Below are 24662 nucleotides of genomic sequence, written 5' to 3'. Positions count from 1 at the left end.
CCAGGGATGTTGTGTTATATATGTTGTTTTATTACCCTCCAGGGATGTTGTGTTATATATGGGGTTTTATTACCCTCCAGGTATATTTTATTGTGTTATATATGGGGTTTTATTTCCCTCCAGGGATGTTGTGTTATATATATGGGGTTTTATTACCCTCCAGGGATGTTGTGTTATATATATGGGGTTTTATTACCCTCCAGGGATGTTGTGTTATATATATATGGGGTTTTACTACTCTCCAGGGATGTTGTGTTATATATGGGGTTTTACTACCCTCCAGGGATTTTGTATTGTGTTATATATGGGGTTTTATTGCCCTCCAGGGATGTTGTGTTATATATATGGGGTTTTATTACCCTCCAGGGATGTTGTGTTATATATGGGGTTTTATTACCCTCCAGACATGTTGTGTTATATATGGGGGTTTATTACCCTCCAGGGATGTTGTGTTATATATATGGGGTTTTATTACCCTCCAGACATGTTGTGTTATATATGTTGTTTTATTACCCTCCAGGGATGTTGTATTGTGTTATATATGGGGTTTTATTGCCCTCCAGGGATGTTGTGTTATATATATGGGTTTTTTTTACCCTCCAGGGATGTTGTGTTATATATTGGGTTTTATTACCCTCCAAGGATGTTGTGTTAAATATGGGGATTTATTACCCTCCAGGGATGTTGTATTGTGTTTTATATGTGGTTTTATTACCCTCCAGGGATGCTGTGTAATATATGGGGTTTTATTACCCTCCAGGGATGCTGTGTAATATATGGGGTTTTTATTACCCTCCAGGGATGTTGTGTTATATATGGGGTTTTATTACCCTCCAGGGAAGTTGTGTTATATATGGGGTTTTATTACCCTCAGGGATGTTGTGTTATATATATGGGGTTTTATTACCCTCAGGGATGTTGTGTTATATATATGGGGTTTTATTACCCTCCAGGGATGTTGTGTTATATATATGGGGTTTTACTACTCTCCAGGGATGTTGTGTTATATATGGGGTTTTACTACCCTCCAGGGATGTTGTATTGTGTTATATATGGGGTTTTATTGCCCTCCAGGGATGTTGTGTTATATATGTTGTTTTATTACCCTCCAGGGATGTTGTGTTATATATGGGGTTTTATTACCCTCCAGGTATATTTTATTGTGTTATATATGGGGTTTTATTTCCCTCCAGGGATGTTGTGTTATATATATGGGGTTTTATTACCCTCCAGGGATGTTGTGTTATATATATGGGGTTTTATTACCCTCCAGGGATGTTGTGTTATATATATATGGGGTTTTACTACTCTCCAGGGATGTTGTGTTATATATGGGGTTTTACTACCCTCCAGGGATTTTGTATTGTGTTATATATGGGGTTTTATTGCCCTCCAGGGATGTTGTGTTATATATATGGGGTTTTATTACCCTCCAGGGATGTTGTGTTATATATGGGGTTTTATTACCCTCCAGACATGTTGTGTTATATATGGGGGTTTATTACCCTCCAGGGATGTTGTGTTATATATATGGGGTTTTATTACCCTCCAGACATGTTGTGTTATATATGTTGTTTTATTACCCTCCAGGGATGTTGTATTGTGTTATATATGGGGTTTTATTGCCCTCCAGGGATGTTGTGTTATATATATGGTTTTTTTTTACCCTCCAGGGATGTTGTGTTATATATTGGGTTTTATTACCCTCCAAGGATGTTGTGTTAAATATGGGGATTTATTACCCTCCAGGGATGTTGTATTGTGTTTTATATGTGGTTTTATTACCCTCCAGGGATGCTGTGTTATATATGGGGTTTTATTACCCTCCAGGGATGTGGTGTTATATATGGGGTTTTATTACCCTCCAGGGATATTGTGTTGTGTTATATATATATGGGGTTTTATTACCCTCCAGACATGTTGTGTTTTATATGGGCTTTTATTACCCTCCAGGGATGTTGTGTTATATATGGGGTTTTATTACCCTCCAGGGAAGTTGTGTTATATATGGGGTTTTATTACCCTCCAGGGATGCTGTGTTGTGTTATATATTGGGTTTTACTACCCTCCAGGGATGTTGTATTGTGTTATATATGGGGTTTTATTGCCCTCCAGGGATGTTGTTATATATGGGGTTTTATTACCCTCCAAGGATGTTGTGTTATATATGGGGTTTTATTACCCTCCAGGGATGTTGTGTTATATATGGGGTTTTATTGCCCTCCAGGGATGTTGTGTTATATATGGGGTTTTATTACCCTCCAGGGATGTTGTATTGCGTTATATATCGGCTTTTATTGCCCTCCAGGGATGTTGTGTTATATATGGGGTTTTATTACCCTCCAGGGGTGTTGTGTTATATATATATATATATGGGGTTTTATTTCCCTCCAGGGATGTTGTATTTGGTTATATATAGGGTTTTATTGCCCTCCAGGGATGTTGTATTTGGTTATATATGGGGTTTTATTACCCTCCAGGGATGCTGTGTAATATATGGGGTTTTATTACCCTCCAGGGATGTTGCGTTACATATGGGGTTTTATTACCCTCCAGGGATGTTGTGTTATATATATGGGGTTTTACTACTCTCCAGGGATGTTGTGTTATATATGGGGTTTTACTACCCTCCAGGGATGTTGTATTGTGTTATATATGGGGTTTTATTGCCCTCCAGGGATGTTGTGTTATATATGTTGTTTTATTACCCTCCAGGGATGTTGTGTTATATATGGGGTTTTATTACCCTCCAGGTATATTTTATTGTGTTATATATGGGGTTTTATTACCCTCCAGACATGTTGCGTTACATATGGGGTTTTATTACCCTCCAGGGATGTTGTATTGTGTTATATATTGGGTTTTATTACCCTCCAGGGATGTTGTGTTATATATGGGGTTTTATTACCCTCCAAGGATGTTGTTATATATGCGGTTTTATTACCCTCCAGGGAAGTTGTGTTATATATGGGGTTTTATTACCCTCCAGGGATGCTGTGTAATATATGGGGTTTTATTACCCTCCAGGGATGTTGTGTTATATATGGGGTTTTATTACCCTCCAGACATGTTGTTTTATATGGGGTTTTATTACCCTCCAGGGAAGTTGTGTTATATATGGGGTTTTATTACCCTCAGGGATGTTGTGTTATATATATGGGGTTTTATTACCCTCAGGGATGTTGTGTTATATATATGGGGTTTTACTACCCTCCAGGGATGTTGTGTTGTGTTATATATGGGGTTTTACTACCCTCCAGGGATGTTGTGTTGTGTTATATATGGGGTTTTACTACCCTCCAGGGATGTTGCGTTACATATGGGGTTTTATTACCCTCCAGGGAAGTTGTGTTATATATGGGGATTTATTACCCTCCAGGGATGTGGTGTTATATATATGGGGTTTTACTACCCTCCAGGGATGTTGTGTTATATATGGGGTTTTACTACCCTCCAGGGATGTTGTGTTATATATGGGGTTTTATTACCCTCCAGGGATGTTGTATTGTGTTATATATGGGGTTTTATTGCCCTCCAGGGATGTTGTTATATATGGGGTTTTATTACCCTCCAAGGATGTTGTTATATATGGGGTTTTATTACCCTCCAGGGATGTTGTGTTATGTATGGGGTTTTATTACCCTCCAGGGATGTTGCGTTGCATATGGGGTTTTATTACCCTCCAGGGAAGTTGTGTTATATATGGGGATTTATTACCCTCCAGGGAAGTTGTGTTATATATATGGGGTTTTACTACCCTCCAGGGATGTTGTGTTGTGTTATATATCGGCTTTTATTGCCCTCCAGGGATGTTGTGTTATATATGGGGTTTTATTACCCTCCAGGGATGTTGTGTTATATATGGGGTTTTATTACCCTCCAGGGATGTTGTGTTATATATGGGGTTTTATTACCCTCCAGGGATGTTGTGTTATATATGGGGTTTTATTAACCTCCATTGATGTTGTTATATATGGGGTTTTATTACCCTCCAGGGAAGTTGTGTTATATATGGGATTTTATTACCCTCCAGGGAAGTTGTGTTATATATATGGAGTTTTATTACCCTCAGGGATGTTGTGTTATATATATATATATATATATGTATGGGGTTTTATTACGCTCCAGGGATGTTGTTATATATATGGGGTTTTACTACCCTCCAGGGATGTTGTGTTGTGTTATATATGGGGTTTTACTACCCTCCAGGGATGTTGTATTGTGTTATATATATGGGGTTTTATTGCCCTCCAGGGATGTTGTTATATATGGGGTTTTATTACCCTCCAGGGATGTTGTGTTATGTATGGGGTTTTATTACCCTCCAGGGATGTTGCGTTACGTATGGGGTTTTATTACCCTCCAGGGAAGTTGTGTTATATATGGGGATTTATTACCCTCCAGGGATGTGGTGTTATATATATGGGGTTTTACTACCCTCCAAGGATGTTGTGTTATATATGGGGTTTTATTACCCTCCAGGGATGTTGTGTTATGTATGGGGTTTTATTACCCTCCAGGGATGTTGCGTTACATATGGGGTTTTATTACCCTCCAGGGAAGTTGTGTTATATATGGGGTTTTATTACCCTCCAGGGATGTTGTGTTGTATTATATATATGGGGTTTTATTACCCTCCAGGGATGTTGTGTTGTGTTGTATATGGGGTTTTACTACCCTCCAGGGATGTTGTGTTTTGTTATATATGGGGTTTTATTACCCTCCAGGGATGTTGTGTTATATATGGGGTTTTATTACCCTCCAAGGATGTTGTTATATATGGGGTTTTATTTCCCTCCAGGGATGTTGTGTTATATATATGGAGTTTTATTACCCTCAGGGATGTTGTGTTATATATATATATATATATGTATGGGGTTTTATTACGCTCCAGGGATGTTGTTATATATATGGGGTTTTACTACCCTCCAGGGATGTTGTGTTGTGTTATATATGGGGTTTTACTACCCTCCAGGGATGTTGTATTGTGTTATATATATGGGGTTTTATTGCCCTCCAGGGATGTTGTTATATATGGGGTTTTATTACCCTCCAGGGATGTTGTGTTATGTATGGGGTTTTATTACCCTCCAGGGATGTTGCGTTACGTATGGGGTTTTATTACCCTCCAGGGAAGTTGTGTTATATATGGGGATTTATTACCCTCCAGGGATGTGGTGTTATATATATGGGGTTTTATTACCCTCCAAGGATGTTGTGTTATATATGGGGTTTTATTACCCTCCAGGGATGTTGTGTTATGTATGGGGTTTTATTACCCTCCAGGGATGTTGCGTTACATATGGGGTTTTATTACCCTCCAGGGAAGTTGTGTTATATATGGGGTTTTATTTCCCTCCAGGGATGTTGTGTTATATATATGGGGTTTTATTACCCTCCAGGGATGTTGTGTTGTATTATATATATGGGGTTTTATTACCCTCCAGGGATGTTGTGTTGTGTTGTATATGGGGTTTTACTACCCTCCAGGGATGTTGTGTTTTGTTATATATGGGGTTTTATTACCCTCCAGGGATGTTGTGTTATATATGGGGTTTTATTACCCTCCAAGGATGTTGTTATATATGGGGTTTTATTTCCCTCCAGGGATGTTGTGTTATATATATGGGGTTATATTACCCTCCAGGGATGTTGCGTTACATATGGGGTTTTATTACCCTCCAGGGATGTTGTGTTATATATGGGGTTTTACTACTCTCCAGGGATGTTGTGTTATATATGGGGTTTTACTACCCTCCAGGGATGTTGTATTGTGTTATATATGGGGTTTTATTGCCCTCCAGGGATGTTGTGTTATATATGTTGTTTTATTACCCTCCAGGGATGTTGTGTTATGTATGGGGTTTTATTACCCTCCAGGGATGTTGCGTTACGTATGGGGTTTTATTACCCTCCAGGGAAGTTGTGTTATATATGGGGATTTATTACCCTCCAGGGATGTGGTGTTATATATATGGGGTTTTATTACCCTCCAAGGATGTTGTGTTATATATGGGGTTTTATTACCCTCCAGGGATGTTGTGTATGGGGTTTTATTACCCTCCAGGGATGTTGCGTTACATATGGGGTTTTATTACCCTCCAGGGAAGTTGTGTTATATATGGGGTTTTATTTCCCTCCAGGGATGTTGTGTTATATATATGGGGTTTTATTACCCTCCAGGGATGTTGTGTTGTATTATATATATGGGGTTTTATTACCCTCCAGGGATGTTGTGTTGTGTTGTATATGGGGTTTTACTACCCTCCAGGGATGTTGTGTTTTGTTATATATGGGGTTTTATTACCCTCCAGGGATGTTGTGTTATATATGGGGTTTTATTACCCTCCAAGGATGTTGTTATATATGGGGTTTTATTTCCCTCCAGGGATTTTGTGTTATATATATGGGGTTATATTACCCTCCAGGGATGTTGCGTTACATATGGGGTTTTATTACCCTCCAGGGATGTTGTGTTATATATGGGGTTTTACTACTCTCCAGGGATGTTGTGTTATATATGGGGTTTTACTACCCTCCAGGGATGTTGTATTGTGTTATATATGGGGTTTTATTGCCCTCCAGGGATGTTGTGTTATATATGTTGTTTTATTACCCTCCAGGGATGTTGTGTTATATATGGGGTTTTATTACCCTCCAGACATGTTGCGTTACTTATGGGGTTTTATTACCCTCCAGGGATGTTGCATTGTGTTATATATCGGCTTTTATTGCCCTCCAGGGATGTTGTGTTATATATATGGGGTTTTATTACCCTCCAGGGATGTTGTGTTATATATGGGGTTTTATTGCCCTCCAGGGATGTTGTGTTATATATGGGGTTTATTACCCTCTAGGGATGTTGTATTGTGTTATATCAGCTTTTATTGCCCTCCAGGGATGTTGTGTTATATATGGGGTTTTATTACCCTCCAGGGGTGTTGTGTTATATATATATATGGGGTTTTATTACCCTCCAGGGATGTTGTATTGTGTTATATATTTGGTTTTATTACCCTCCAGGGATGTTGTGTTATATATGGGGTTTTATTACTGTCCAGGTATGTTGTGTTGTGTTATATATCGGCTTTTATTGCCCTCCAGGGATGTTGTTATATATGGGGTTTTATTACCCTCCAGGGATGTTGTTATATATGGGTTGTATTACCCTCCAAGGATGTTGTTATATATGGGGTTTTATTACCCTCCAGGGAAGTTGTGTTCTATATGGGGTTTTATTACCCTCCAGGGGTGTTGTGTTATATATGGGGTTTTATTACCCTCCAGGGATGTTGTGTTATATATGGGGTTTATTACCCTCCAGGGATGTTATATATGGGGTTTTATTACCCTCCAGGGATGTTGTGTTGTGTTATATATATATATATATATATATATTGGGGTTTTATTACCCTCCAGGTAAGTTGTGTTATATATGAGGTTTTATTACCCTCCAGACATGTTGTGTTATATATATGGAGTTTTATTACCCTCAGGGATGTTGTTATATATATATATATGTATGGGGTTTTATTACCCTCCAGGGATGTTGTTATATATATGGGGTTTTACTACCCTCCAGGGATGTTGTGTTGTGTTATATATGGGGTTTTATTGCCCTCCAGGGATGTTGTTATATATGGGGTTTTATTACCCTCCAAGGATGTTGTGTTATATATGGGGTTTTATTACCCTCCAGGGATGTTGTGTTATGTATGGGGTTTTATTACCCTCCAGGGATGTTGCGTTACATATGGGGTTTTATTACCCTCCAGAGAAGTTGTGTTATATATGGGGATTTATTACCCTCCAGGGATGTGGTGTTATATATATGGGGTTTTACTACCCTCCAGGGATGTTGTGTTATATATGGGGTTTTATTACCCTCCAGGGATGTTGTATTGTGTTATATATGGGGTTTTATTGCCCTCCAGTGATGTTGTTATATATATATATATATATGTATGGGGTTTTATTACCCTCCAGGGATGTTGTTATATATATGGGGTTTTACTACCCTCCAGGGATGTTGTGTTGTGTTATATATGGGGTTTTATTGCCCTCCAGGGATGTTGTTATATATGGGGTTTTATTACCCTCCAAGGATGTTGTGTTATATATGGGGTTTTATTACCCTCCAGGGATGTTGTGTTATGTATGGGGTTTTATTACCCTCCAGGGATGTTGCGTTACATATGGGGTTTTATTACCCTCCAGGGAAGTTGTGTTATATATGGGGATTTATTACCCTCCAGGGATGTTGTGTTATATATATGGGGTTTTACTACCCTCCAGGGATGTTGTGTTGTGTTATATATCGGCTTTTATTGCCCTCCAGGGATGTTGTGTTATATATGGGGTTTTATTACCCTCCAGGGATGTTGTTATATATGGGGTTTTATTACCCTCCAAGGATGTTGTTATATATGGGGTTTTATTACCCTCCAGGGAAGTTGTGTTATATATGGGGTTTTATTACCCTCCAGGGATGTTGTGTTATATATATATGGGGTTTTACTACCCTCCAGGGATGTTGTGTTGTGTTATATATGGGGTTTTACTACCCTCCAGGGATGTTGTATTGTGTTATATATGGGGTTTTATTACCCTCCAGGGATGTTGTGTTATATATGGGGTTTTATTGCCCTCCAGGGATGTTGTTATATATGGGGTTTTATTACCCTCCAGGGATGTTGTGTTATATATATATGGGGTTTTATTACCCTCCAGGGATGTTGTGTTGTGTTATATATGGGGTTTTATTGCCCTCCAGGGATGCTGTGTTATATATGGGGTTTTATTACCCTCCAGGGATGTTGTGTTGTGTTATATATATATATATGGGGTTTTATTACCCTCCAGGGATGTTGTTGTTATATATGGGGTTTTATTGCCCTCCAGGGATGTTGTTATATATATGGGGTTTTACTACCCTCCAGGGATGTTGTATTGTGTTATATATCGGCTTTTATTGCCCTCCAGGGAAGTTGTGTTATATATAGGGTTTTATTGCCCTCCAGGGATGTTGTGTTATATATGGGGTTTTATTGCCCTCCAGGGATGTTGTTATATATGTGGTTTTATTACCCTCCAGGGATGTTGTATTGTGTTATATATTGGGTTTTATTACCCTCCAGGGATGTTGTATTGTGTTATATATCGGCTTTTATTGCCCTCCAGGGAAGTTGTGTTATATATGGGGTTTTATTGCCCTCCAGGGATGTTGTGTTATATGTGGTTTTATTACCCTCCAGGGATGTTGTATTGTGTTATATATTGGGTTTTATTACCCTCCAGGGATGTTGTATTGTGTTATATATCGGCTTTTATTGCCCTCCAGGGAAGTTGTTATATATGGGGTTTTATTGCCCTCCAGGGATGTTGTTATATATGGGTTTTTATTACCCTCCAGGGATGTTGTGTTATATATATATGGGGTTTTACTTCCCTCCAGGGATGTTGTGTTGTGTTATATATGGGGTTTTACTACCCTCCAGGGATGTTGTATTGTGTTATATATGGGGTTTTATTACCCTCGAGGGATGTTGTGTTATATATGGGGTTTTATTGCCCTCCAGGGAAGTTGTATTGTGTTATATATCGGCTTTTATTGCCCTCCAGGGATGTTGTGTTATATATGGGGTTTTATTACCCTCCAGGGATATTTTATTGTGTTATATAGGGTGTTTTATTACCCTCCAGGGATGTTGTATTGTGTTATATATCAGCTTTTATTGCCCTCCAGGGATGTTGTGTTATATATATATGGGGTTTTATTACCCTCCAGGGATGTTGTGTTATATATATGGGGTTTTATTTCCCTCCAGGGATGTTGTGTTATATATATGGGGTTTTATTACCCTCCAGGGATGTGTTATATATATGCGGTTTTATTTCCCTCCAGGTATGTTGCGTTATATATATGGGGTTTTACTACCCCCCAGGGATTTTGTATTGTGTTATATATGGGGTTTTATTGCCCTCCAGGGATGTTGTGTTATATATATGGGGTTTTATTACCCTCCAGGGATGTTGTGTTATATATGGGGTTTTATTACCCTCCAGACATGTTGTGTTATATATGGGGGTTTATTACCCTCCAGGGATGTTGTGTTATATATATGGGGTTTTATTACCCTCCAGACATGTTGTGTTATATATGTTGTTTTATTACCCTCCAGGGATGTTGTATTGTGTTATATATGGGGTTTTATTGCCCTCCAGGGATGTTGTGTTATATATATGGTTTTTTTTTACCCTCCAGGGATGTTGTGTTATATATTGGGTTTTATTACCCTCCAAGGATGTTGTGTTAAATATGGGGATTTATTACCCTCCAGGGATGTTGTATTGTGTTTTATATGTGGTTTTATTACCCTCCAGGGATGCTGTGTTATATATGGGGTTTTATTACCCTCCAGGGATGTGGTGTTATATATGGGGTTTTATTACCCTCCAGGGATATTGTGTTGTGTTATATATATATGGGGTTTTATTACCCTCCAGACATGTTGTGTTTTATATGGGCTTTTATTACCCTCCAGGGATGTTGTGTTATATATGGGGTTTTATTACCCTCCAGGGAAGTTGTGTTATATATGGGGTTTTATTACCCTCCAGGGATGCTGTGTTGTGTTATATATTGGGTTTTACTACCCTCCAGGGATGTTGTATTGTGTTATATATGGGGTTTTATTGCCCTCCAGGGATGTTGTTATATATGGGGTTTTATTACCCTCCAAGGATGTTGTGTTATATATGGGGTTTTATTACCCTCCAGGGATGTTGTGTTATATATGGGGTTTTATTGCCCTCCAGGGATGTTGTGTTATATATGGGGTTTTATTACCCTCCAGGGATGTTGTATTGCGTTATATATCGGCTTTTATTGCCCTCCAGGGATGTTGTGTTATATATGGGGTTTTATTACCCTCCAGGGGTGTTGTGTTATATATATATATATATGGGGTTTTATTTCCCTCCAGGGATGTTGTATTTGGTTATATATAGGGTTTTATTGCCCTCCAGGGATGTTGTATTTGGTTATATATGGGGTTTTATTACCCTCCAGGGATGCTGTGTAATATATGGGGTTTTATTACCCTCCAGGGATGTTGCGTTACATATGGGGTTTTATTACCCTCCAGGGATGTTGTGTTATATATATGGGGTTTTACTACTCTCCAGGGATGTTGTGTTATATATGGGGTTTTACTACCCTCCAGGGATGTTGTATTGTGTTATATATGGGGTTTTATTGCCCTCCAGGGATGTTGTGTTATATATGTTGTTTTATTACCCTCCAGGGATGTTGTGTTATATATGGGGTTTTATTACCCTCCAGGTATATTTTATTGTGTTATATATGGGGTTTTATTACCCTCCAGACATGTTGCGTTACATATGGGGTTTTATTACCCTCCAGGGATGTTGTATTGTGTTATATATTGGGTTTTATTACCCTCCAGGGATGTTGTGTTATATATGGGGTTTTATTACCCTCCAAGGATGTTGTTATATATGCGGTTTTATTACCCTCCAGGGAAGTTGTGTTATATATGGGGTTTTATTACCCTCCAGGGATGCTGTGTAATATATGGGGTTTTATTACCCTCCAGGGATGTTGTGTTATATATGGGGTTTTATTACCCTCCAGACATGTTGTTTTATATGGGGTTTTATTACCCTCCAGGGAAGTTGTGTTATATATGGGGTTTTATTACCCTCAGGGATGTTGTGTTATATATATGGGGTTTTATTACCCTCAGGGATGTTGTGTTATATATATGGGGTTTTACTACCCTCCAGGGATGTTGTGTTGTGTTATATATGGGGTTTTACTACCCTCCAGGGATGTTGTGTTGTGTTATATATGGGGTTTTACTACCCTCCAGGGATGTTGCGTTACATATGGGGTTTTATTACCCTCCAGGGAAGTTGTGTTATATATGGGGATTTATTACCCTCCAGGGATGTGGTGTTATATATATGGGGTTTTACTACCCTCCAGGGATGTTGTGTTATATATGGGGTTTTACTACCCTCCAGGGATGTTGTGTTATATATGGGGTTTTATTACCCTCCAGGGATGTTGTATTGTGTTATATATGGGGTTTTATTGCCCTCCAGGGATGTTGTTATATATGGGGTTTTATTACCCTCCAAGGATGTTGTTATATATGGGGTTTTATTACCCTCCAGGGATGTTGTGTTATGTATGGGGTTTTATTACCCTCCAGGGATGTTGCGTTGCATATGGGGTTTTATTACCCTCCAGGGAAGTTGTGTTATATATGGGGATTTATTACCCTCCAGGGAAGTTGTGTTATATATATGGGGTTTTACTACCCTCCAGGGATGTTGTGTTGTGTTATATATCGGCTTTTATTGCCCTCCAGGGATGTTGTGTTATATATGGGGTTTTATTACCCTCCAGGGATGTTGTGTTATATATGGGGTTTTATTACCCTCCAGGGATGTTGTGTTATATATGGGGTTTTATTACCCTCCAGGGATGTTGTGTTATATATGGGGTTTTATTAACCTCCATTGATGTTGTTATATATGGGGTTTTATTACCCTCCAGGGAAGTTGTGTTATATATGGGATTTTATTACCCTCCAGGGAAGTTGTGTTATATATATGGAGTTTTATTACCCTCAGGGATGTTGTGTTATATATATATATATATATATGTATGGGGTTTTATTACGCTCCAGGGATGTTGTTATATATATGGGGTTTTACTACCCTCCAGGGATGTTGTGTTGTGTTATATATGGGGTTTTACTACCCTCCAGGGATGTTGTATTGTGTTATATATATGGGGTTTTATTGCCCTCCAGGGATGTTGTTATATATGGGGTTTTATTACCCTCCAGGGATGTTGTGTTATGTATGGGGTTTTATTACCCTCCAGGGATGTTGCGTTACGTATGGGGTTTTATTACCCTCCAGGGAAGTTGTGTTATATATGGGGATTTATTACCCTCCAGGGATGTGGTGTTATATATATGGGGTTTTACTACCCTCCAAGGATGTTGTGTTATATATGGGGTTTTATTACCCTCCAGGGATGTTGTGTTATGTATGGGGTTTTATTACCCTCCAGGGATGTTGCGTTACATATGGGGTTTTATTACCCTCCAGGGAAGTTGTGTTATATATGGGGTTTTATTACCCTCCAGGGATGTTGTGTTGTATTATATATATGGGGTTTTATTACCCTCCAGGGATGTTGTGTTGTGTTGTATATGGGGTTTTACTACCCTCCAGGGATGTTGTGTTTTGTTATATATGGGGTTTTATTACCCTCCAGGGATGTTGTGTTATATATGGGGTTTTATTACCCTCCAAGGATGTTGTTATATATGGGGTTTTATTTCCCTCCAGGGATGTTGTGTTATATATATGGAGTTTTATTACCCTCAGGGATGTTGTGTTATATATATATATATATATGTATGGGGTTTTATTACGCTCCAGGGATGTTGTTATATATATGGGGTTTTACTACCCTCCAGGGATGTTGTGTTGTGTTATATATGGGGTTTTACTACCCTCCAGGGATGTTGTATTGTGTTATATATATGGGGTTTTATTGCCCTCCAGGGATGTTGTTATATATGGGGTTTTATTACCCTCCAGGGATGTTGTGTTATGTATGGGGTTTTATTACCCTCCAGGGATGTTGCGTTACGTATGGGGTTTTATTACCCTCCAGGGAAGTTGTGTTATATATGGGGATTTATTACCCTCCAGGGATGTGGTGTTATATATATGGGGTTTTATTACCCTCCAAGGATGTTGTGTTATATATGGGGTTTTATTACCCTCCAGGGATGTTGTGTTATGTATGGGGTTTTATTACCCTCCAGGGATGTTGCGTTACATATGGGGTTTTATTACCCTCCAGGGAAGTTGTGTTATATATGGGGTTTTATTTCCCTCCAGGGATGTTGTGTTATATATATGGGGTTTTATTACCCTCCAGGGATGTTGTGTTGTATTATATATATGGGGTTTTATTACCCTCCAGGGATGTTGTGTTGTGTTGTATATGGGGTTTTACTACCCTCCAGGGATGTTGTGTTTTGTTATATATGGGGTTTTATTACCCTCCAGGGATGTTGTGTTATATATGGGGTTTTATTACCCTCCAAGGATGTTGTTATATATGGGGTTTTATTTCCCTCCAGGGATGTTGTGTTATATATATGGGGTTATATTACCCTCCAGGGATGTTGCGTTACATATGGGGTTTTATTACCCTCCAGGGATGTTGTGTTATATATGGGGTTTTACTACTCTCCAGGGATGTTGTGTTATATATGGGGTTTTACTACCCTCCAGGGATGTTGTATTGTGTTATATATGGGGTTTTATTGCCCTCCAGGGATGTTGTGTTATATATGTTGTTTTATTACCCTCCAGGGATGTTGTGTTATGTATGGGGTTTTATTACCCTCCAGGGATGTTGCGTTACGTATGGGGTTTTATTACCCTCCAGGGAAGTTGTGTTATATATGGGGATTTATTACCCTCCAGGGATGTGGTGTTATATATATGGGGTTTTATTACCCTCCAAGGATGTTGTGTTATATATGGGGTTTTATTACCCTCCAGGGATGTTGTGTTATGTATGGGGTTTTATTACCCTCCAGGGATGTTGCGTTACATATGGGGTTTTATTACCCTCCAGGGAAGTTGTGTTATATATGGGGTTTTATTTCCCTCCAGGGATGTTGTGTTATATATATGGGGTTTTATTACCCTCCAGGGATGTTGTGTTGTATTATATATATGGGGTTTTATTACCCTCCAGGGATGTTGTGTTGTGTGGTATATGGGGTTTTACTACCCTCCAGGGATGTTGTGTTTTGTTATATATGGGGTTTTATTACCCTCCAGGGATGTTGTGTTATATATGGGGTTTTATTACCCTCCAAGGATGTTGTTATATATGGGGTTTTATTTCCCTCCAGGGATTTTGTGTTATATATATGGGGTTATATTACCCTCCAGGGATGTTGCGTTACATATGGGGTTTTATTACCCTCCAGGGATGTTGTGTTATATATGGGGTTTTACTACTCTCCAGGGATGTTGTGTTATATATGGGGTTTTACTACCCTCCAGGGATGTTGTATTGTGTTATATATGGGGTTTTATTGCCCTCCAGGGATGTTGTGTTATATATGTTGTTTTATTACCCTCCAGGGATGTTGTGTTATATATGGGGTTTTATTACCCTCCAGACATGTTGCGTTACTTATGGGGTTTTATTACCCTCCAGGGATGTTGCATTGTGTTATATATCGGCTTTTATTGCCCTCCAGGGATGTTGTGTTATATATATGGGGTTTTATTACCCTCCAGGGATGTTGTGTTATATATGGGGTTTTATTGCCCTCCAGGGATGTTGTGTTATATATGGGGTTTATTACCCTCTAGGGATGTTGTATTGTGTTATATCAGCTTTTATTGCCCTCCAGGGATGTTGTGTTATATATGGGGTTTTATTACCCTCCAGGGGTGTTGTGTTATATATATATATGGGGTTTTATTACCCTCCAGGGATGTTGTATTGTGTTATATATTTGGTTTTATTACCCTCCAGGGATGTTGTGTTATATATGGGGTTTTATTACTGTCCAGGTATGTTGTGTTGTGTTATATATCGGCTTTTATTGCCCTCCAGGGATGTTGTTATATATGGGGTTTTATTACCCTCCAGGGATGTTGTTATATATGGGTTTTATTACCCTCCAGGGAAGTTGTGTTCTATATGGGGTTTTATTACCCTCCAGGGGTGTTGTGTTATATATGGGGTTTTATTACCCTCCAGGGATGTTGTGTTATATATGGGGTTTATTACCCTCCAGGGATGTTATATATGGGGTTTTATTACCCTCCAGGGATGTTGTGTTGTGTTATATATATATATATATATATATATATGGGGTTTTATTACCCTCCAGGTAAGTTGTGTTATATATGAGGTTTTATTACCCTCCAGACATGTTGTGTTATATATATGGAGTTTTATTACCCTCAGGGATGTTGTTATATATATATATATGTATGGGGTTTTATTACCCTCCAGGGATGTTGTTATATATATGGGGTTTTACTACCCTCCAGGGATGTTGTGTTGTGTTATATATGGGGTTTTATTGCCCTCCAGGGATGTTGTTATATATGGGGTTTTATTACCCTCCAAGGATGTTGTGTTATATATGGGGTTTTATTACCCTCCAGGGATGTTGTGTTATGTATGGGGTTTTATTACCCTCCAGGGATGTTGCGTTACATATGGGGTTTTATTACCCTCCAGAGAAGTTGTGTTATATATGGGGATTTATTACCCTCCAGGGATGTGGTGTTATATATATGGGGTTTTACTACCCTCCAGGGATGTTGTGTTATATATGGGGTTTTATTACCCTCCAGGGATGTTGTATTGTGTTATATATGGGGTTTTATTGCCCTCCAGGGATGTTGTTATATATATATATATATATGTATGGGGTTTTATTACCCTCCAGGGATGTTGTTATATATATGGGGTTTTACTACCCTCCAGGGATGTTGTGTTGTGTTATATATGGGGTTTTATTGCCCTCCAGGGATGTTGTTATATATGGGGTTTTATTACCCTCCAAGGATGTTGTGTTATATATGGGGTTTTATTACCCTCCAGGGATGTTGTGTTATGTATGGGGTTTTATTACCCTCCAGGGATGTTGCGTTACATATGGGGTTTTATTACCCTCCAGGGAAGTTGTGTTATATATGGGGATTTATTACCCTCCAGGGATGTTGTGTTATATATATGGGGTTTTACTACCCTCCAGGGATGTTGTGTTGTGTTATATATCGGCTTTTATTGCCCTCCAGGGATGTTGTGTTATATATGGGGTTTTATTACCCTCCAGGGATGTTGTTATATATGGGGTTTTATTACCCTCCAAGGATGTTGTTATATATGGGGTTTTATTACCCTCCAGGGAAGTTGTGTTATATATGGGGTTTTATTACCCTCCAGGGATGTTGTGTTATATATATATGGGGTTTTACTACCCTCCAGGGATGTTGTGTTGTGTTATATATGGGGTTTTACTACCCTCCAGGGATGTTGTATTGTGTTATATATGGGGTTTTATTACCCTCCAGGGATGTTGTGTTATATATGGGGTTTTATTGCCCTCCAGGGATGTTGTTATATATGGGGTTTTATTACCCTCCAGGGATGTTGTGTTATATATATATGGGGTTTTATTACCCTCCAGGGATGTTGTGTTGTGTTATATATGGGGTTTTATTGCCCTCCAGGGATGCTGTGTTATATATGGGGTTTTATTACCCTCCAGGGATGTTGTGTTGTGTTATATATATATATATGGGGTTTTATTACCCTCCAGGGATGTTGTTGTTATATATGGGGTTTTATTGCCCTCCAGGGATGTTGTTATATATATGGGGTTTTACTACCCTCCAGGGATGTTGTATTGTGTTATATATCGGCTTTTATTGCCCTCCAGGGAAGTTGTGTTATATATAGGGTTTTATTGCCCTCCAGGGATGTTGTGTTATATATGGGGTTTTATTGCCCTCCAGGGATGTTGTTATATATGTGGTTTTATTACCCTCCAGGGATGTTGTATTGTGTTATATATTGGGTTTTATTACCCTCCAGGGATGTTGTATTGTGTTATATATCGGCTTTTATTGCCCTCCAGGGAAGTTGTGTTATATATGGGGTTTTATTGCCCTCCAGGGATGTTGTGTTATATGTGGTTTTATTACCCTCCAGGGATGTTGTATTGTGTTATATATTGGGTTTTATTACCCTCCAGGGATGTTGTATTGTGTTATATATCGGCTTTTATTGCCCTCCAGGGAAGTTGTTATATATGGGGTTTTATTGCCCTCCAGGGATGTTGTTATATATGGGTTTTTATTACCCTCCAGGGATGTTGTGTTATATATATATGGGGTTTTACTTCCCTCCAGGGATGTTGTGTTGTGTTATATATGGGGTTTTACTACCCTCCAGGGATGTTGTATTGTGTTATATATGGGGTTTTATTACCCTCGAGGGATGTTGTGTTATATATGGGGTTTTATTGCCCTCCAGGGAAGTTGTATTGTGTTATATATCGGCTTTTATTGCCCTCCAGGGATGTTGTGTTATATATGGGGTTTTATTACCCTCCAGGGATATTTTATTGTGTTATATAGGGTGTTTTATTACCCTCCAGGGATGTTGTATTGTGTTATATATCAGCTTTTATTGCCCTCCAGGGATGTTGTGTTATATATATATGGGGTTTTATTACCCTCCAGGGATGTTGTGTTATATATATGGGGTTTTATTTCCCTCCAGGGATGTTGTGTTATATATATGGGGTTTTATTACCCTCCAGGGATGTGTTATATATATGCGGTTTTATTTCCCTCCAGGTATGTTGCGTTATATATATGGGGTTTTACTACCCCCCAGGGATGTTATGTTATATAGGGGTTTTTATTACCCTCCAGACATGTTGTTATATATGGGGTTTTATTACCCTCCAGACATGTTGCGTTACATATGGGGTTTTATTACCCTCCAGGGAAGTTGTGTTGTGTTATATATCGGCTTTTATTGCCCTCCAGGGATGTTGTGTTATATATGGGGTTTTATTACCCTCCAGACATGTTGCGTTACATATGGGGTTTTATTACCCTCCAGGGAAGTTGTGTTATATATATGGGGTTTAACTACCCGCCAGGGATGTTGTGTTATGTTATATATGGGGTTTTACTACCCTCCAGGGATGTTGTGTTGTGTTAAATATGGGGTTTTACTACCCTCCAGGGATGTTGTATTGTGTTACATATATGGGGTTTTATTACCCTCCAGGGATGTTGTATTGTGTTATATATGGGGTTTTACTACCCTCCAGGGATGTTATGTTTATTATTGGGTTTTATTACCCTCCAGGGATGTTATGTTTATTATGGGGTTTTATTACCCTCCAGGGATGTTGTATGATATAGGGGGTTTTATTACCCTCCAGGAGGGTAATAATGAGCTGTAGTTTCCTTGATTTTCCATCAGGGGGCAGCTAATGCTCTCTGTTGTACCACAGTGATACGCGATGTGAGTCTCTCCCCCTCTGTTGCTGTAATGTGATAAAAACGTTGACAATGCTCCCTTTCTCTGTGTCTCTAATTCAGTTTGGAGTCGTTCTTGTATGGGTTCAACACTCTGTTCAAAGGAGACTTCCGTATTGCTACTAAAGATGAGTGGGTGTTCACAGACATGGATCTGCTGCAGAAAGTGGTGGTCCCAGGCGTGAGGATGAGTCTCAAGCTCCATCAGGTATTCACAATATTCTACCTTGAAGACAATAGCATTTGCTCACTTTCTCCCTTATTGAAGTAGAATATGTACAGTGGGGGAAAAAATTATTTGATCCCCTGCTGATTTTGTACGTTTGCCCACTGACAAAGAAAGGATCAGTCTATCATTTTAATGGTAGGTTTATTTGAACAGTGAGAGACAGAATAACAACAAAAATATCCAGAAAAACGCTATGAATAAATTTGCATTTTAATGTGTGAAATAAGTATTTGACCCCCTCTCAATCAGAAAGATTTCTGTCTCCCAGGTGTCTTTTATACAGTTGACGAGCTGAGATTAGGAGCACACTCTTAAAGGGAGTGCTCCTAACCGCAGCTTGTTACCTGTAAAAAAGACACCTGTCCACAGAAGCAATCAATCAATCAGATTCCAAACTCTCCACCATGGCCAAGACCAAAGAGCTCTCCAAGGATGTCAGGGACAAGATTGTAGACCTACACAAGGCTGGAATGGGCTACAAGACCATCGCCAAGCAGCTTGGTGAGAAGGTGACAACATTTGGTGCGATTATTTGCAAATGTAAGAAACACAAAAGAACTGTCAATATCCCTCGGCCTGGGGCTCCATGCAAGATCTCACCTCGTGGAGTTGCAATGATCATAAGAACGGTGAGGAATCAGCCCAGAACTACACGGGAGGATCTTGTCAATGATCTCAAGGCAGCTGGGACCATAGTCACCAAGAAAACAATTGGTAACACACTACGCCGTGAAGGACTGAAATCCTGCAAGGTCCCCCTGCTCAAGAATACATATACAGGCCCGTCTGAAGTCTGCCAATGAACATCTGAATGACTCAGAGGACAACTGGTGAAAGTGTTGTGGTCAGATGAGACCAAAATGGAGCTCTTTGACATCAACTCGCCGTGTTGGGAGGAGGAGGAATGCTGCCTATGACCCCAAGAACACTATCTCCACCGTCAAACATGGAGGTGGAAACATTATGCTTTGGGGGTGTTTTTCTGCTAAGGGGACAGGACAACTTCACCGCATCAAAGGGACGATGGACGGGGCCATGTACCGTCAAATCTTGGGTGAGAACCTCCTTCCCTCAGCCAGGGCATTGAAAATGGGTCGTGGATGGGTATTCCAGCATGACAATGACCCAAAACACACGGCCAAGGCAACAAAGGAGTGGCTCAAGAAGAAGCACATTAAGGTCCTGGAGTGGCCTAGCCAGTCTCCAGACCTTAATCCCATAGAAAATCTGTAGAAGGAGCTGAAGGTTCGAGTTGCCAAACGTCAGCCTCGAAACCTTAATGACTTGGAGAAGATCTGCAAAGAGGAGTGGGACAAAATCCCTTCTGAGATGTGTGCAAACCTGGTGACCAACTACAAGAAACGTCTGACCTCTGTGATTGCCAACAAGGGTTTTGCCACCAAGTACTAAGTCATGTTTTGCATAGGGGTCAAATACTTATTTCCCTCATTAAAATGCAAATCATTTTCTAACATTTTTGGCATGTGTTTTTCTGGATTTTTTTGTTGTTTAAAATTATAGACTGATCATTTCTTTGTGAGTGGGCAAACGTACAAAATCAGCAGGGGATCAAATACTTTCCCCCCCCACTGTAGGTAACTGTACATTTAACCTTGAGCTCTTCCTGTGCTTTCTCAGTGGACTGCACGTGTACCTTGATGTACAGTGGAGCTGCAAATATAAGCCAGGTGGCAATCAATGGCACATTGTCGATAAGTGCACTGCACTTGACTTTTAAAGGTAATTTACCCTTGAGCTGCTTATATTATGAATACGATTCCCGCAAATATCTGGAAAAATTGCTTTTAAAAGGTGCAATTCACTGTAAACCGCAGGAGGCTGGTGAGGGGAGGACTGATTATATTTATGGCTGTAATGGAATAGTATCAAGCACATGGAAACTGTGTTTGATACTGTTCCATTTATGCCATTCCAGCCATTATTCTATTCCGGTCCTCTCATTATTAAGGCACCACCTGTGCTGTAAACGCTGCGGATATAGGCTCAAGTGTAAATGACATTTTAAAGGTCAATAAGTTGTTGACAATGCTCCATTAATTGAATCCCATCCTTAAAGTGGTTCAGTTAATCCCTGTAATAAAGCTTTTACTCACGGTGATATATTTACTGCTCTTGTTCCTTGGTTGCTCTCAGGACCACTTTACATGTCTGGAGGAGACAGAGGAGCCAGCCATCTTGTACGAGGCCATTAGTAACTACAAGACCAGTCTGGTGATCTGCCATGAGAGTGACCCAGCCTGGAGGAAGGCAGTTTTGTCCAGCCGGGACACTCTGCTCACACTGAGACACATGGTGGACGATGGCACGGATGAGTACAAGATCATCATGCTCTACAAACGCCACCTCAGCTTCAAGGTCATCAAGGTGCATGTGAGATGAATGGTGTAGGGTGAAGTTGCCCCTAGACACTGATCTTGGGTCAGTTTTGCATTTCCCCCCACCAATGTTTAAGCTTAGGATTGGGGAAGGGGAACCTGATCCTAGACCTGTACAGTTGTGCTGAACACATGCTGAATTCCGAGCCCCTACTCCGTAGCCACCTCTGTAGATCTGAGAGGAATGGATAAATATGACGTTATTACCATATTTTTTACATCTATCCGGAAGTTATTACCATATTTCTTGCATCTATCCAGTCATCTCAGATCTACAGAAGGGGCTGTGTTACTATAGGTCAAACTGGAATTATTCAGCATTGTTGTCAGTTCAAGCTGTCTGGAACATGAGATGAAGTTACTCTGATCAACTCTACATATTGATAGAGTTTAGCATGAGAAGTGTGGGGTGGATGAGTTGTTGGTTTGATTAATACATAAAGAAACTTGATCCAAATGGTTCTTCCATATCCAGTTGATTAAAATGGTGATTTAATCAGAGTAAAGAAATGTGGAGTTGGACGGTGTGTAATGTGTATTCAGATGTCAGTAATACTACCCTCTTCATCCTCTCCTCTCTTCTAGATCAATAAGGAGTGTGTAAGGGGCCTGTGGGCCGGCCAGCAGCAGGAGCTGGTGTTCTTGCGCAACCGCAACCCAGAGCGCGGCAGCATCCAGAACTCCAAGCAGGCCCTCCGAAACATGATCAACTCGTCGTGCGACCAGCCGCTGGGCTACCCCATGTACGTGTCCCCCCTCACCACCTCCTACATGGGCACCCACAAGCAGCTGAGGAGCATCTGGGGCGGCCCTCTCAGCCTGGACGGCATCAAGACCTGGCTCTTGTCCAAGTGGCTGCGGTGAGTTCTGGCTGCCGGAGGCAGGCCAAGGGGAAACAGAGGGTCTTCTTTATCAGTCAGTCTGCCTGTGCTCTGCTCCCCTATGGATGGAATCCAACCAGGGCCTTTCCTGCTGTGACAGCACCACTCTTCCCAAACCATATAGGGCTAAAGTGCTGCGACATGTTCAGCTGCATCCAGCGCATTTGAATACCTGCCATCTACTGTTAGGCTTATGGGCCTTTTTATGTTTAGTGTAAGGCGTGGCCTGCACTGTAAACCACTTATAGGGACATGTTTTCATTTGAGATCAGATTTAGATTTTTTTTTAATCCAGATTCATTGCCCTTCAGATATAGTTAAATGTTTTAACTCCATTTTAATAAAGCTGTCAAGGTGTTTAGAAAGGTAACATAGGCCTACTGGGTGTTTGTGTTGTAGGGTGCGGAAGGATAACCTGACCAGCTGTAACAGTGGTGTGAACATGGAGGATGTGGACTGTGCAGGGGGCGGCTCTTCTCTGAGCCACAACCCAAACTCCATCACCTCCCAGAGCCTGAGTCTGTACCAGGCCAGGCCCAACAGGACCTCTCAGGCCAATAGGCAGCACACTGCAGGTTTGGTCCTCTACAGGAGAGGCACACATGATACATTTAAAGGGATAGTTCACCCAAGTTACAACATTAAATTGGTTTCCTTACCAGGAAAGAATTACACGTCAAGTAGAGCCTTGCGCATGGTTCTGCCATGTTAGGTTCTGACAGCTATGTTCACGGTTCTGCCATGTTAGGTTCTGACAGCTATGTTCACGGTTCTGCCATGTTAGGTTCTGACACAGACTGGGTCGTTTTATCTGTATGTGCATCCATCCAGGGAGGAGAGAGTACCGGAGCCGCTCAGTGCAGCCCCAGAGCCAGCGGCCTCCAGTCACCAGCCAGTCAGGGCCCATCCTGGACAGTCAGCAGGTGTCAGCTTCGGCCAATGGCCTGGTGCAGCGCCTCTCCAACAGCCAGCTGTCCTTCAACACCTCCATCGCCTCTGTCTTCTCCCAGGTTCCACGACTCTCCACGGCCGGGGGCCAGCTGAGCTCCCAGCTCCAGGCTGCAGCCCACCACCGCTCAAGCCAGGTGTCCTCCTCCAGCTCCACCCTCAGTCTGCTGTTCGGCAAGAGGAGCTTCTCCAGTGGCCTTGTCATCTCTGGCCTGTCAGCAGCCGAGGGTGGTAACACCACGGACACGCAGTCGTCCAGCAGCGTCAACATCGCCATGGGTGGACCCTCCATGGGTGGACCCTCCTGCCGATCCACCAGCAGAGCCACACAGGTAGAAGCCAGAGCTCCCGCCCCAGAATATATTTAGTAGCATTTATTAAGCTTAATTCTTGAAATTATATTACCATTTAACAATGTTTTGGTTATCTATGTAGGCGTTTAATGTCAACAGTTGTTGAGGACACAATCAGACATGGGTCAGAACCTCTACAAAAATTTGCTTTTTAGCTGGTATAATGTATCAGATTTCAGATTGTAGTAATACATTATTTTCAATGTTTTTCCAGTGGACATCAGAGCCCTACGAGAGTGTAGATGCAACCTACTCCAACACTCCCAATGGCGTGAAAGACAACACACCGTCAAATGATAAAGGCTGCACACAAGAGCCAGGAGGACACAACAGCCTCTGCAACCCATAAACTTCCAGAGCAAATGACGATCTGAGAGCACCAACACCTGCCTCACTCCGCAGCATGTTCTGCCCCAGTGTTCTGAATGTAAACAACAATGTCCTTTGCTCCAGTGACAAAATAAAGAATTTTTATGAAAAACACATTGCTCATTATCCTACGCCGGGGAGGGTTGTCCAAACGGTTATGAATTATGTGGTGTTATACTTAACAAATTAATCACCAGTGGTGGAAAAAGTACCCAATTGTCATACTTGAGTAAAAGTAAAGATACCTTAATAGAAAATCACTCAAGTAAAAGTGAAGGTCACCCAGTAAAATACTACTTGAGTAAAAGTCTAAAAGTATTTGATT

General features: G+C 40.5%; 1 protein-coding gene across 3 annotated transcripts in view; it reads left to right on the top strand.

The window, feature by feature from the left end:
- Positions 1-24451, top strand: part of LOC106610792 (pecanex-like protein 2) — a 97256-nt gene extending 72805 nt beyond the window's left edge. For all 3 annotated transcript variants that reach the window (XM_014210398.2, XM_014210408.2, XM_014210383.2), the window contains 6 exons: positions 19225-19369; positions 21545-21775; positions 22372-22646; positions 23067-23242; positions 23499-23947; positions 24183-24451. In XM_014210398.2, coding sequence (XP_014065873.2) covers positions 19225-19369; positions 21545-21775; positions 22372-22646; positions 23067-23242; positions 23499-23947; positions 24183-24317 — 1411 coding nt within the window. In that variant the 3' untranslated portion in view covers positions 24318-24451. The remainder of the gene's footprint in view (positions 1-19224; positions 19370-21544; positions 21776-22371; positions 22647-23066; positions 23243-23498; positions 23948-24182) is intronic.
- The last annotated feature ends 211 nt before the right edge of the window (positions 24452-24662 follow it).

Source organism: Salmo salar, chromosome ssa01 (genome assembly GCF_905237065.1).
Source record: "Salmo salar chromosome ssa01, Ssal_v3.1, whole genome shotgun sequence".
In the NCBI taxonomy this organism is placed as follows: domain Eukaryota; kingdom Metazoa; phylum Chordata; class Actinopteri; order Salmoniformes; family Salmonidae; genus Salmo; species Salmo salar.
The sequence above is the reverse complement of the archived record's forward strand: the minus strand, read 5'-3'. Positions and strand labels throughout refer to the sequence as shown.